General features: G+C 47.9%; 1 protein-coding gene and 1 pseudogene across 2 annotated transcripts; both read left to right on the top strand.

Annotated features, from left to right (window-relative positions):
- The first annotated feature begins 7,463 nt into the window (after positions 1 to 7,463).
- LOC125531617 lies at positions 7,464 to 10,486 on the top strand. Of its 2 annotated transcripts, XM_048695950.1 has the most exons (5): positions 7,477 to 7,728; positions 7,820 to 8,019; positions 8,475 to 8,551; positions 8,808 to 9,756; positions 9,843 to 10,486. In XM_048695950.1, the coding sequence occupies exons 1-4, from the start codon at positions 7,640 to 7,642 to the stop codon at positions 8,838 to 8,840; spliced, it is 399 nt and encodes a 132-aa protein (XP_048551907.1). In that variant the 5' UTR covers positions 7,477 to 7,639; the 3' UTR covers positions 8,841 to 9,756; positions 9,843 to 10,486. The 2 variants fall into 2 exon arrangements, 1 of the variants encoding a protein (XP_048551907.1); XR_007293367.1 differs by having other exon boundaries at positions 7,464 to 7,728; positions 7,820 to 8,050; positions 8,475 to 9,756.
- A 1,354-nt stretch (positions 10,487 to 11,840) lies between these two features.
- LOC125531618 lies at positions 11,841 to 11,979 on the top strand (annotated as a pseudogene).
- Positions 11,980 to 12,153: the final 174 nt, after the last annotated feature.

Genomic DNA, 12,153 nt, shown 5'->3' with positions numbered 1-12,153 from the left:
CTCCAGCAGGGCTTCGCCAAGCACTACGAGAGACGAGGAGGGAGAGGGGTAGGGCTGCGCCAACAGGGAGATTGAATCATATGTTGGGCTGCCCCTTTGCCTACACTATATATAGGGGGAGAGGGAGGGCTGCGCCCCCACCTAGGGTTCCCACCCCAAGGGGTGCGGCAGCCCTAGATCCCATCTAGGGTGGCGGCCACAAGGGGGAGAGGGGGAGGCGCACCTAGGGTGGGCCTTAGGGCCCATCTGCCCTAGGGTTTGCCCTCTTCCCCTCTTGGAGGCGCCTTGGGCCTTGGTGGGAGGCGCCCCAGCCCACCTAGGGGCTGGTCCCTTCCCACTATTGACCCATGTAGGCCTCCGGGGCTGGTGGCCCCACCTGGTGGACCCCCGGACCCCTCCGGTGGTCCCGGTACACTACCAGTGATGCCGGGAACACTTTCGAACCATTGTAATTAATCAGATCACATTTCTTAATAGCCCAGTTTCTTCTCAGTTTGGCTGACTGATGTCTTGACGGTTTTCCAAGATGATTTTCACTTCTTTGTAGTAAAGACATGCAAGTGCCATGTAAAATGGTTTTCAATCGGAACTGAAGCCATCTATTAGCACTAACAGCGGAAATAAAAAACTCAACCAACGGGCACTAACATGTGTCGGCAAACTGAGACAACCAATAATCTTGCAACCGTAAGTTACAATCACGCTACCTGAGTAATCTCAGGACGTATAAGATCCAGATATCGATAATAAAATATATGAGTTGATAATTAAAACAGATATAGCATATCAGCAAACCTTGAGCTCTACACAAGTAACCCATCAATTCATCCCCAGAAGGCCAGAACACAACCACCACGATTTTTTTTGCGGGGTATGTCATCACATCTTAGATTCCAGTATGGCTAACGGGCTAAAAGTAGACCAAAATGTGAGGCCAAATTTATATGGACAGTAAGAATGCATTGTATGTAGTACGTTCAAGGGCAATCTAATAATACAAGAGTACATAGTTAACCTCTGATGCTCGCAACGGAGTTGTTTCAATTGAACAGTGATGATCAAGACATGTACAGGCGTATTTCAATTCAACAACAAAATTCTCTACTAATATAACAGCCAGCACATGCTTCATATTTTCTTAAGCATAAAATTCATATTACATGAGAAGGATTTGCAAAACAGAAACTCCTACAAGAATAGCGCCGCTGGGCTGCTATACTAGCAACTACAGGGTGATAAAACCCTATAAGTCAGCATGGCACGATGGTAAGCCCAAAAGGTGCTCTTTGGTTGTTCAATCTAAAACTTCAGACCTATGAAGTGACCATAGGAACAGCCTCTCTTGGATTGTTCAACTTAAAACTTCAGACCTATAAAGTGACCATAGGAACAGTCTCTCTTGGATTGTTCAACTTAATATATCTCTACTAGAAGAACGCCCGTGCGTTGCAACGGGGCCACATTAACTTTAAGAGTTCAATATTAATATTCTCATACATATCAATCCTTCTCCTCCTTCCGTCTGCCACCGAGACAGGGACCTAGACTTTGTGCTGCTCTTATTGATTTAATGAAAAAAGTTATTTATTTCTGTTAGAACACAAATGCTTAGATAGCATCTACATGTCAGGGAAGGATAATGTGGTCTGGATAGCATCTGCAAGTTAGGGTAGAATTATGCGACCGTGTAATATTTGGATAGGAACAAACATGGACGTGCGTTGCCCCGTTGCATTACTGCCCAACGAACATGGACGCCGCCGCCGGCGGCCCGGTGGAGCTCGAACCCGAGAGACTCTGCTGCTTGCTGGGAGGGGTCGGGGAGGGTGGGAGCACAGGAGCATTGAAGTGAAGAGAGAGTAGGCCGGGGAGATTACTGTGCACGCCGCACAGCGACTTGGACCTCGGAGGGCCTTGGCTCTGTCAGGAGGAGGTCCCAAGTTCCTGCCGAGGACAGCCTGACGGGGGAGACGCACGGTCGCTCGCGCTGCCCGCAACACGACCACGCCCTGCCCTAGGGTTCTGCGATGGCGGCAGCGTCGTCCATAGCCACACCCTCCCTGAGTCCTGCCCTAAACTGGGGTTCCGAGATGGTGGCGGTGGCAGAGGTCTCTGAGGTTGGAGAGGGGCAAGATGTAGGACGGCGGAGGCTGGAGCCTGGAGCGATGGCGGCGTCTCGGGATTGCAGGCAGGGGGACGTGCGAGGTGAGTGTTTTTTTCACAGATTTATGTTGTGTTGCCTGCACGGATATATAGGAGAACAAATAGGTGGATTATAATTCCTTCCATTGTATCAGTGCTGGGAAAGGAAGCGAGGGACAAAAATAAATCGAGGGGTCTTTAAGAGTAGAGATTAGTTAATTGGATTTTTCTTTAAAGTCTGTTATTTGTTTCCTTAAAATTTATTATATGTTTCCTAAATCAAATTGCATTGATGGGATGGATCGATTGATTTGGATAGTCTATTATTTGTTTCCTTCACATCCATTATATGTTTCCTAAAGCAAATTGCATTGATGAGATGGATCGTTTGATTATAATTCCTTCCATTGTATCAGTGCTGGGAAAGGAAGCGAGGGACAAAATCCAATCGAGGGGCCTTTAAGAGTAGAGATTAGTTAATTGGATTTTTCTTTAAAGTCTGTTATTTGTTTCCTTAAAATTTATTATATGTTTCCTAAATCAAATTGCATTGATGGGATGGATTGATTGATTTGGATAGTCTATTATTTGTTTCCTTCACATCCATTATATGTTTCCTAAAGCAAATTGCATTGATGAGATGGATCGTTTGATTTGGGTAATTTAGTAATGTTAGATCTGTGTCTTTTTGTACGGTAGGAAAGTGTTTGTTTAGAAGGAAATAGTGAAAAAAATAAACCGATGGGGTTGTGGGAGGGGGGACGAAAAAACCCAGACGAAAGTGGTGGGAGGATGACGAAAATAAAACGGAGGTGGGAGGATGACGAAAAAAAACCAGCAAAAAAAACCGCGCAGACTATTCACCAAGTCGTCCATTAGGAGTAGAGACTAGGGACATGGTGTTGTCTATGTATCCACACATGTATCTGAGTTTCCTATCAATACAATTCTAGCATGGATAATAAACGATTATCATGAACAATTAAATATAATATAATAATAACTAATTTATTATTGCCTCTAGGGCATATTTCCAACAGTGTGGTTTTGCTGAAGGGCACAAAATTCCTCATGCATGGCTTTGGCCCACTTCGGATCAGCAAGTGCAGCGGAGACAGTGCGTGGCTCTTCTGCAGAAACAGATGACACGGCCAAACCAAACTTAGTTTTGTAATGAACCGGTTGAATTGTACCATCTCGAAGGCGTGTACGGGGTGGTGAAGGGGGTGCCGGCACAGCCACAGACGATCCAGGAGAGGCAGCCTATGCCTGAACAGAAGGATCCAACGATCCCGAGGCAGGGGACCCGGCTGGTGACGAGACACCGGATCTTCTGCGGCGGGAGATGATGATGAGGACAACCCAGGACACACAGAAGATCCAGGGCGCCCGACCGGAGCAGACTCAGAACGCGCACCAGGCCCACCTGGCCCGGCTGCATGCGGTATAGTGGATGACAAGGCCCGCCTGGAATAAACCAGCGGGGTGGATGCGTAGCGCTCGGTCGGAGTGTCTCCCGAAGGCGATGGGTGGGTCGCACCTGAGGGGAGCAGCTCGGGCGCGGTCGACCGCGTGGCGGGATCGGAGGGGTGCTGATTCGGAGGCGCGGATCCCATCGCTGATTCAGTCCATGCGGGCGTGGCCTGACACACCGATTCTGAGGAGGATCTGGTGGGATCAGCTGTAATAGCCCGGGGTGCAATATTAGGAATAAAAACACCATCATCTGTACCAGAAGTTGCACTGTTGTGGCGCCCTGTATTAGAAAACTCAGAGGGTATGTCAGGAGAATTAGTCAAAATTGATTCATCACTAGTATCATGACCCACACGATCAACTCCGGAAAGGTGAGGAGGAAGGAGGAGGATTTCCTTTCTAAGAAGAGCGCCGACGTTTGGATGAAGTTTAGCGAAAGGAAATTGTGTCTCATCAAAAACGACATCACGAGATATGTAAACACGACTGGTGGACACATCAAGACATTTAACACCCTTGTGTTGTGTACTATAGCCAAGGAACACGCACTGTTTGGAGCGATACATAAGCCTACGGTTGTTGTAGGGTCAAAGGTTGGGCCAACAGGCACAGCCAAAGACTCGAAGAGTGGTGTAATCCGGTGTGACATGCAAAAGCCGTTCAGTTGGAGTTTCATTGGAAATGACTCGACTAGGCCACATATTAATGAGGTGAACGACGGTAAGAAAGGCTTCATCCCAGAATTTTAATGGCATGGAAGCTGAAGCTAGGATGGCTAGACCTACTTCAACAATGTGTCTGTGCTTGCGCTCGGCAGAGCTGTTTTGCTGGTGAGCATGAGGGCATGAAACGTGATGAGAGATTCCAATCTTTTGAAAGGAGTTGAGTTTCTCATACTCACCACCCCAGTCTGACTGCACAACAATAATTTTGCTATTAAACTTTCGTTCAACGAGTGCTTGAAAGTTGTGAAAGACTTGAAACACATCAGTACGTTTCTTAAGAAGATAGATCCACGTATATTTGCTATAGTCATCAATGAAACTAACGTAATAGGAATGTCTACCAACAGAAGTGGGTGCTGGACCCCATACATCAGAAAAAAATCAGTTGCAAAGGTTTGGTTGACACACTAGTTGATACAGGATAAGGCAATTGATGACTTTTTGCTCGTTGACATGAATCACAAATAGTTTCAGAGTCTCGCTCACCAACAACTGGGAGTTTATTTCTACTAAGAATTTGATGAACAGTGGCAAAAGAAGGATGACCTAAACGACTATGCCACCTTTCAGCAGAGATCTTGATGGCACCATACACTTGTTTATTGAGCTGACAATATTGAGGAAGCAAAGTATAGAGCCCTTGCACGCAGACACCCCTATGGAGAACCCTCTTCGTGACCTGATCCTTGATTAAAAAGAAGAACGGGTGAAATTCCAGAAAAACATTGTTGTCAAGAGCAATTCTATGAACAGATAGCAAAGTTTTGGAAGCATTAGGGACATGCAGGATTCCGTTTAGCTCAAGATTTTTTTGTGGGGTTCTGATAAGTGATTTACCAATATGACTAATTTCCATACCTGCACCGTTTGTAGCGGTGTAAACTTGATCATTGCCACGGTACTTTTCATGCATGGTTAATTTCTCCAATTCTCCCATGATGTGGTTTGTTACTCCTGTGTCCATGTACCAATTTGTATCGACACCATACGAGGCATCGGCGGCAGCTGCAACTTTCTTAGGCTGAGAGTTCTTCTCAGCGTAACGCCAAGCACAATCTCGAGCAAGATGATTAGTTTTTTTTTCATATTTGACATTTACCCTCATAACCTTCATAGCCCTGGAAGTCTCTCCCTCTGTTAGGAGGAGCCCGCCTGTTGTTGCCGGCCACCACCAGGGTATCCGCCATGATGACCGCCACCGTTTCCGGCACCGTGTCCAGCGGCAGAGCCGCCGCCACCAGGATTGTAGTCGCCACCACCGCTGCTGGCACCGTAGCCGCCACGCGAGCCACCACCGCCCTTCTGGTTGCGGTAGGAGCCCTTGCCGCCGCCGCGCCCTCGAGAGGCGAGGTTGGCCGAGGATTTGAAGCCCTCGGCGCCGTTCCCGTGGAACATCTCGACCCTCTGGTCGAAGTTGGCCACCATGGAGAAGAGGGCGTCGACTGTGATGGGTTCAACGCGAACGTCCAGTGCCGATATGATCGGTTGGTAGTCCATGTCAAGGCCTGCGATGATGAAGGAGATGAGCTCCCCTCCCCGAGAGGTCTGCCCACCGCCGCGAGTTCATCGGAGAGGGAGCGCATGTGGCCGAAGTATGCCGAGGCTGACAGCAAACCCTTCTGGGCATTGGTGAGAGCGGCGCGAAGATTGTTGGCACGTGATAATGAGACAGATGCAAACATAAATGCAAGAGCAGTCCAGATCGCGTGAGAGGTTTCAAGTGAAGCAACCTGAACGAGAACCTCCCTGGAGAGATTTCGGAGGAGATAAGCGACGATTTGCTGGTCCTGGACTAGCCAGGGGGCATAGTCAGGGTTGGAGGCGACCTGGTCCTTGCCCTCTTTATCTTTGGTTGTGATTGTTTTGGGAGGCTCCTGGATGGTTTGATCGATATAGCCATACAAGCCAGCGCCCAGTATCTGGGATCGCGCTTGCACTCTCCAGAGAACATAGTTCGTCCGGGTGAGCGGCTCGGAGGTGTTGTAGTTTAGGCCAGAGGAAATTTGGGCAGTGGACGTGGACATGATGGATGCCGGCGGTGAGAAGGTGGAAGATGAACAGGGATGCGATGGGTGGGTGGGAGGTTGAAGATGATATGCTAGATGAGATGGAAGAGGCATGCTCTGAATACCATGTCAAATTATGATGAAGCGTCTCAATCTCCATACAAGGAGACCCGTGATGTATTTATTGATTGGGAGGGTTCAGTACAAGGTGCGGCAGCCTATGGCTAACCATAGAGAGGATTACACGAGAGGTTACATGAGATAGAGAGATAGAGAGATAAGAGAGGACTCCTAACTAACTAACTCAATCTTCTACGTACATGACTCCAATCTATACCGAACACTATACCCAACACGTTACATGTCTAACACATACCACCCAAATGAAATGAGGAAAGTGTCAAAAGGAAGAAAAGGAAAAGGAAACGACACACACGGGGGAGACGGTAATGGGCAGATCATAAATAAGTGTTGACACCTGTATATCCCAATACCATCAACAATTGTATGTTTGCATTTCTAAAAAAACGGATCGGGCAGCTAAAAATCTGACCCAGTTCTAACTTAACCAAAACAAAACCATGCAACTATCACAAAACCCTCTTGAACCTGTCGCCCACGCTCCTTTTCCCTTTCCTGGACCACAAAGCACCTGACAAAGAAAAAGAACAAAATCAAGAAACAGCTGGCGATTCCCAGGACCGTCGTTCAACTTGCATCCCAATCATAATACAGTGCAAAATGAAAGCTGAAACTTACAGGGCAAAACCAAAGGGAATAAATTGTAACTCTAGGGTAGAATTACAGTGTGAGAATCAGACGAATTATAGTGTGAGAATTAGACGAATTACAGTGTAAAAATCAGTCATAATACAGTGAAACTGTGAGGCAAACAAAGAAAAATCACAGGAATTACAGTGTAAAAAGCGCAGAAATTTACAGTGTACAATTCAGAGCTAAATTACAATGTAATTTTGAGAGATATTATAGCATAAATCTGGAGTATATTACGAGAGCGGCGTAACTGAGAGCGGGGCCATCTGCACACTTAATCCTGGTCGTAGGTCCACGGGGGCGGGCGGGGAGCCGTACCGTGGCTCGCGTCCGTCCGTGAAAACTGTGCGGTGGATCAGCATGGGTACATGCCGTTAGCTTGCAAGGCAGCGCCGTCATGATTCAGTAATTATTGTCAGACGCTAGTGTGGCGTCGGTGTGGGGCATCTAAAATATCTCGGCCCCCTCGTCAGTTCGACGTTTTTCCATTCCCTCCTCCCAGCTCGTCGTGAAAAAATGGCGGCGGCGAGCAGTATGGGCGATGGTTCTGGCCTGCCTCGCCTGCTCGACAACGGACTCGAGTTTCTGCTGTATCCAGTTGACAAGTAATTGCTCCCTCGTATTCTTCTGTTCTTTTCGTTCTGCATATGCACGAGCGGGCTATGGCGAAAACGCTCCTTCGATTTGTTGACTCAGGGAGGTGGTCGCGGGGCCAGATCCGTTGGTGATGAGGGGTGTCGTGCCGGCGGACACGACCGAAGCCCACTCCTCATGCGCGGTTGTGGTTGGACACCACGGCGGCGCTGCTGAGCGCGGGAATTCCGGCGGAGTCGACAACCCAGTCCGTGGAATCGACCGGGAAGGTGAACCCCAAAGGCGTCGGTGTGGACCAGAAGGTAAAAACTAAAATTAGTGTTCTGTCTGACGGTATGGTTTTGATTCTTGCAAGTGATGTCATTGTCACATACTCCCTCCGTTCCTAAATATAAGTCTTTTTAGTGATTTTAAATGGACAACCACAAACGGATGTATATAGACATATTTTAGAGTCTAGATTCACTTATTTTGCTTCGTATGTAGTCACTTATTGAAATCTCTAAAAAGACCTATATTTAGGAACGAAGGAAGTATTTGTGTATGACAATAGAAGTCTGAAGCTATGATTACTAGTATCAGCTGGCTGCCCTCCTAATTTTTGTGGCCATACGTACGTGAAATGGTGATTGATATGTACAATTAGCATATATTGTTTTTAGATGGATCATGGCATACATCCACCAATATACTCTGGTAAAGAAAAATATTGTGCCCAACGAACAAAGCATCTAAAACGTCTGAATATAAATTGCAGGTTTAGAGTTGGCCGTGCACCTCCGGATAGAGCAGTTTTCCCTGGTAGAGTCACTCCGCTGGAAGAAACGATCAGAGGTAGCTAGAGATTGGGATGAGTTTTGACTCCCTGGTGGAAGCCTACAATTTCTATAACCAGTATTCTTGGGAGCTATTGGATTTGTTATAAGATATGGCAAGAGTCGTCTGGACACCAAGCGGACAAAGTGTATGCAGGAGATCATTTGTGGATGATCTGTTAGCACTCAAATACAGAAAATCACAAGCATAGTTTTTGTGTGGCTTGCACTGAGTTTCACTTCTAAGCTGAACAAAAAATTATTTTCATTTGCAGGGTAGCCCGAGCAGTAACAACCACTATTGCTAATGCGAGTGCCCTGTAATGATCAGATTTCTTAGAGTTACGGACAATGGATGGTTTCATCGCTGAGCACCGGGCAAAGCCACAACCGTTCATTATCCCTTGCTTGCGGTGAAAAGGTTCATTGGCCATCGCACAACCAAATATATGGGTACGCAAAAGATTAGGTGAACCAGCTTAGGAGGAACAATGTGAACCTCAACAAGGTGTACAACATAGTTGGCAACTTCTTCGGTTCATCTCAGAAAGGGCAAGGGGTTACTCCGGAATCTTTGTGGCCAAATAAGGCGGGACCAGGCTAACGATGATATGAACAAGACTCTTGTAGTCTTGCGTGTTCAAAAATGTACAGCATAACGACCTAGAGTTTTCCAAGGGGATGAGGATAGCAGAATCAAGAAGCTGATGCGGACAAATGGAAACAACAAGTGCAGTACAAATTTTTCGGTGATGTCATCACATTCAACATAACGTATCGGACTAATCTGTATGACATGCCTTTTGGGTTGTTAGTTGGTGTAATCACTTCCAGAGCGTTATCCTAGCTGGTGTCTTGATGCGTGACGAGCAAGTCGAGAGTTTCCAGTGTGTACACATATATGTGGTCTGAGATGCTAAAAGTGTATTTCTTTTGTGCATTACAGAGCGGTGCCCTAATGAGGACAAACGTTGTGATTGAGAGACATGAGTAAGGTTTACAAGAGGAAAATGTTTGAACAATTTGGTGAGAACCTTTTCTAAGATGGGGCTTACCAGGTGGAGGAGGTAGAAGAAATACATTGCAAGGCACAATGACGCCGAAAAACGTGAGAAGTGCAGCAAGGTGGTATACAAGGTGACCATGTCAGATGATGGCAAGTTGTTTGAATGTGAGTGCAGATAATTTGCCCACATGAGGATGCTGTGCTGCCATGCTTTGAAGGTATTTCTGTTTGCGATCATCATCACTAGTTTGCTGTCTGTGATTTTGGTTTAACTAATCGCACTTATCCTCGCTCATGTTTTCAGGTGATGAATTACGGCGTGAAGGAAATAATCATGGAGGCATTATCGCTGGCTGAATCAAGGGATGGGCTAGGCTTTGAGGGCAGGCAAGCTGCTGAGTCAAATCGAATAGCATTGGATCGGCGGGTGCAATCATCAACGTCGAGGGAGAAATGTTTGACAATGAGAACAGCATGACCCTTTCTGGCAATTGGGATGCATTCGCTGGACTGTTGGCTTCGAGCAAGAAACATGGTGCCGGGTGACCATGCTCAAGCAGAGAAAAGGTGCCATATGAGGGGTCGACCAAGTGGACGAGGTTCTGCAGCATCTCCAAACTAACAGGTCATAAGAAGACCACCTTCCCATCCATTGATGTGCCAAAGCAGCCTTGCAAGCCTGCAACCTCCAAGAATTGTGGCATTGTAGGCCGCTGTCGCACCTCGTAAACCAGGCCGCTTGGTGCCAATGTATCTTAAAGACTTCCGACAAGCATGTTTTCGAGGATTTTCTAGTGCGTGATTTATAGTTTGATACCATGCTTTGTTCCTCCTGAGTGTAAACTAGTTGCATTTCAAACGATGCTGAGCCGTTTTCATGTGGTAGTTGGTTTCCTTGACACTGATATCAACTGCTGACAAATACGAATGGGTGATCTAATTTTTTACCAACTACACTTTGCTGTTATCATTTCGCTGTACCCATATTATTGTCTGGTGGTCTAAAATTCAGTGAGCTTGAATCATCTTGTACCGGCGGTGATGCTGGAATTAATTTACATGGAGCTCTGTGATGTGTCTGCGCTTGTTTGTCCAGCTAGACGCACATATGCGCCTCGTGAATTCAAATTTCAAAAACAGGGGTGCCGGCAGGACGCGGCCTCCTTAGGAAGTTGAAGTGGTAGGGTCTGCGGCAGCAGTTGCTGCTCTGTTCTGTTAAACACGCATTGTAGAGATAGATATAGGGATAGATGTTTAAGTAGTTTCGGTTAACATATCCTCACATATCCTCTGTAACCAAACTCTCCTTCCTTTATCCCTTCTTCTCCAAGTTTGTAATCCCAACAACTTCATGTATGCGTTGTTATTCAGGGAGGTGCGCCCCTGCCATGATGTGTCTGCGCTTGTTTGTCCAGCTAGACGCACATATGCGCCTCGTGAATTCAAATTTCAAAAACAGGGGTGCCGGCAGGACGCGGCCTCCTTAGGAAGTTGAAGTGGTAGGGTCTGCGGCAGCAGTTGCTGCTCTGTTCTGTTAAACACGCATTGTAGAGATAGATATAGGGATAGATGTTTAAGTAGTTTCGGTTAACATATCCTCACATATCCTCTGTAACCAAACTCTCCTTCCTTTATCCCTTCTTCTCCAAGTTTGTAATCCCAACAACTTCATGTATGCGTTGTTATTCGGGAAGGTCCCCCCCTGCCATATAAACACGCAACGCGTCCCTCTAACGAGGCAAGACGCTTCCCGCATATCGCACATGGTAATCAGAGCCCTTCCTCTCTCCATCTAGCTATCCCGATTCCATCTAGTGCCATAGCCATGTCTTCATCCGGCGCCTCCCAACCTAGCCTCAACGGCCAGGTCACCGAGAAGCTCAACCGCACGAATTACGTGCTCTAGCGCGCGCAGGTCACACCCCACCTGCGGGGTGCCGGTGTCTTCGGCTACGTCGACGACACCTCGCCGGAACCGGCCAGACTCCACGTCACCAAGGACAAAGACGGAAAGGAGACTTCTGAGCCCAACCCTCTCCACCCACTTTGGGTCAGGGAGGACCAACAGGTGCTCGGCTATTTGCTGAGTACGCTGTCCAGGGAGGTCCTGGTCGCGGTCACCGAGATCACCACGTCGCGTGAACTTTGGTTGGCTCTGGCGGGCATGTTCTCGTCCCAATCCCTCAGCCGCGTCAACAACATCCGAACTGCGCTCATCAACGCGCAGAAGGGCAACCAGTCCATTGCCTCCTACTTCGCCTCCCTCCGCGGCCTCGCTGATGAGCTCGCCGCCGCCAGAAAACCCATCCAGGACGACGAGTTGATCTCGTACATCCTCCATGGGCTGGACGCCGACTACCAGCCGCTCGTCTTCACCCTCGACGCCCGCGTCACGCCTGTCACCCTCGATGAGCTCTATGCCATACTAAGCAACTTCGATCAGCGCATGGCCCAATTTCATGGCTCCTCCGGCGGCTTCAAGTCCTCGGCCAACGCCGCATCTCGCAGTCGTGGTCGCGGTCATGGCTCTCCCCGCACCAAAGGGCGGCCTGGAGGCAACATCAACGGCGGTGGCTCCTCCCACTCCCCCGGCGGCCCCCCCCCCCACTCCCCCA

This window comes from Triticum urartu, unplaced genomic scaffold (assembly GCF_003073215.2).
Source record: "Triticum urartu cultivar G1812 unplaced genomic scaffold, Tu2.1 TuUngrouped_contig_7622, whole genome shotgun sequence".
Classification (NCBI taxonomy): Eukaryota; Viridiplantae; Streptophyta; class Magnoliopsida; order Poales; family Poaceae; genus Triticum; species Triticum urartu.
The sequence above is the reverse complement of the archived record's forward strand: the minus strand, read 5'-3'. Positions and strand labels throughout refer to the sequence as shown.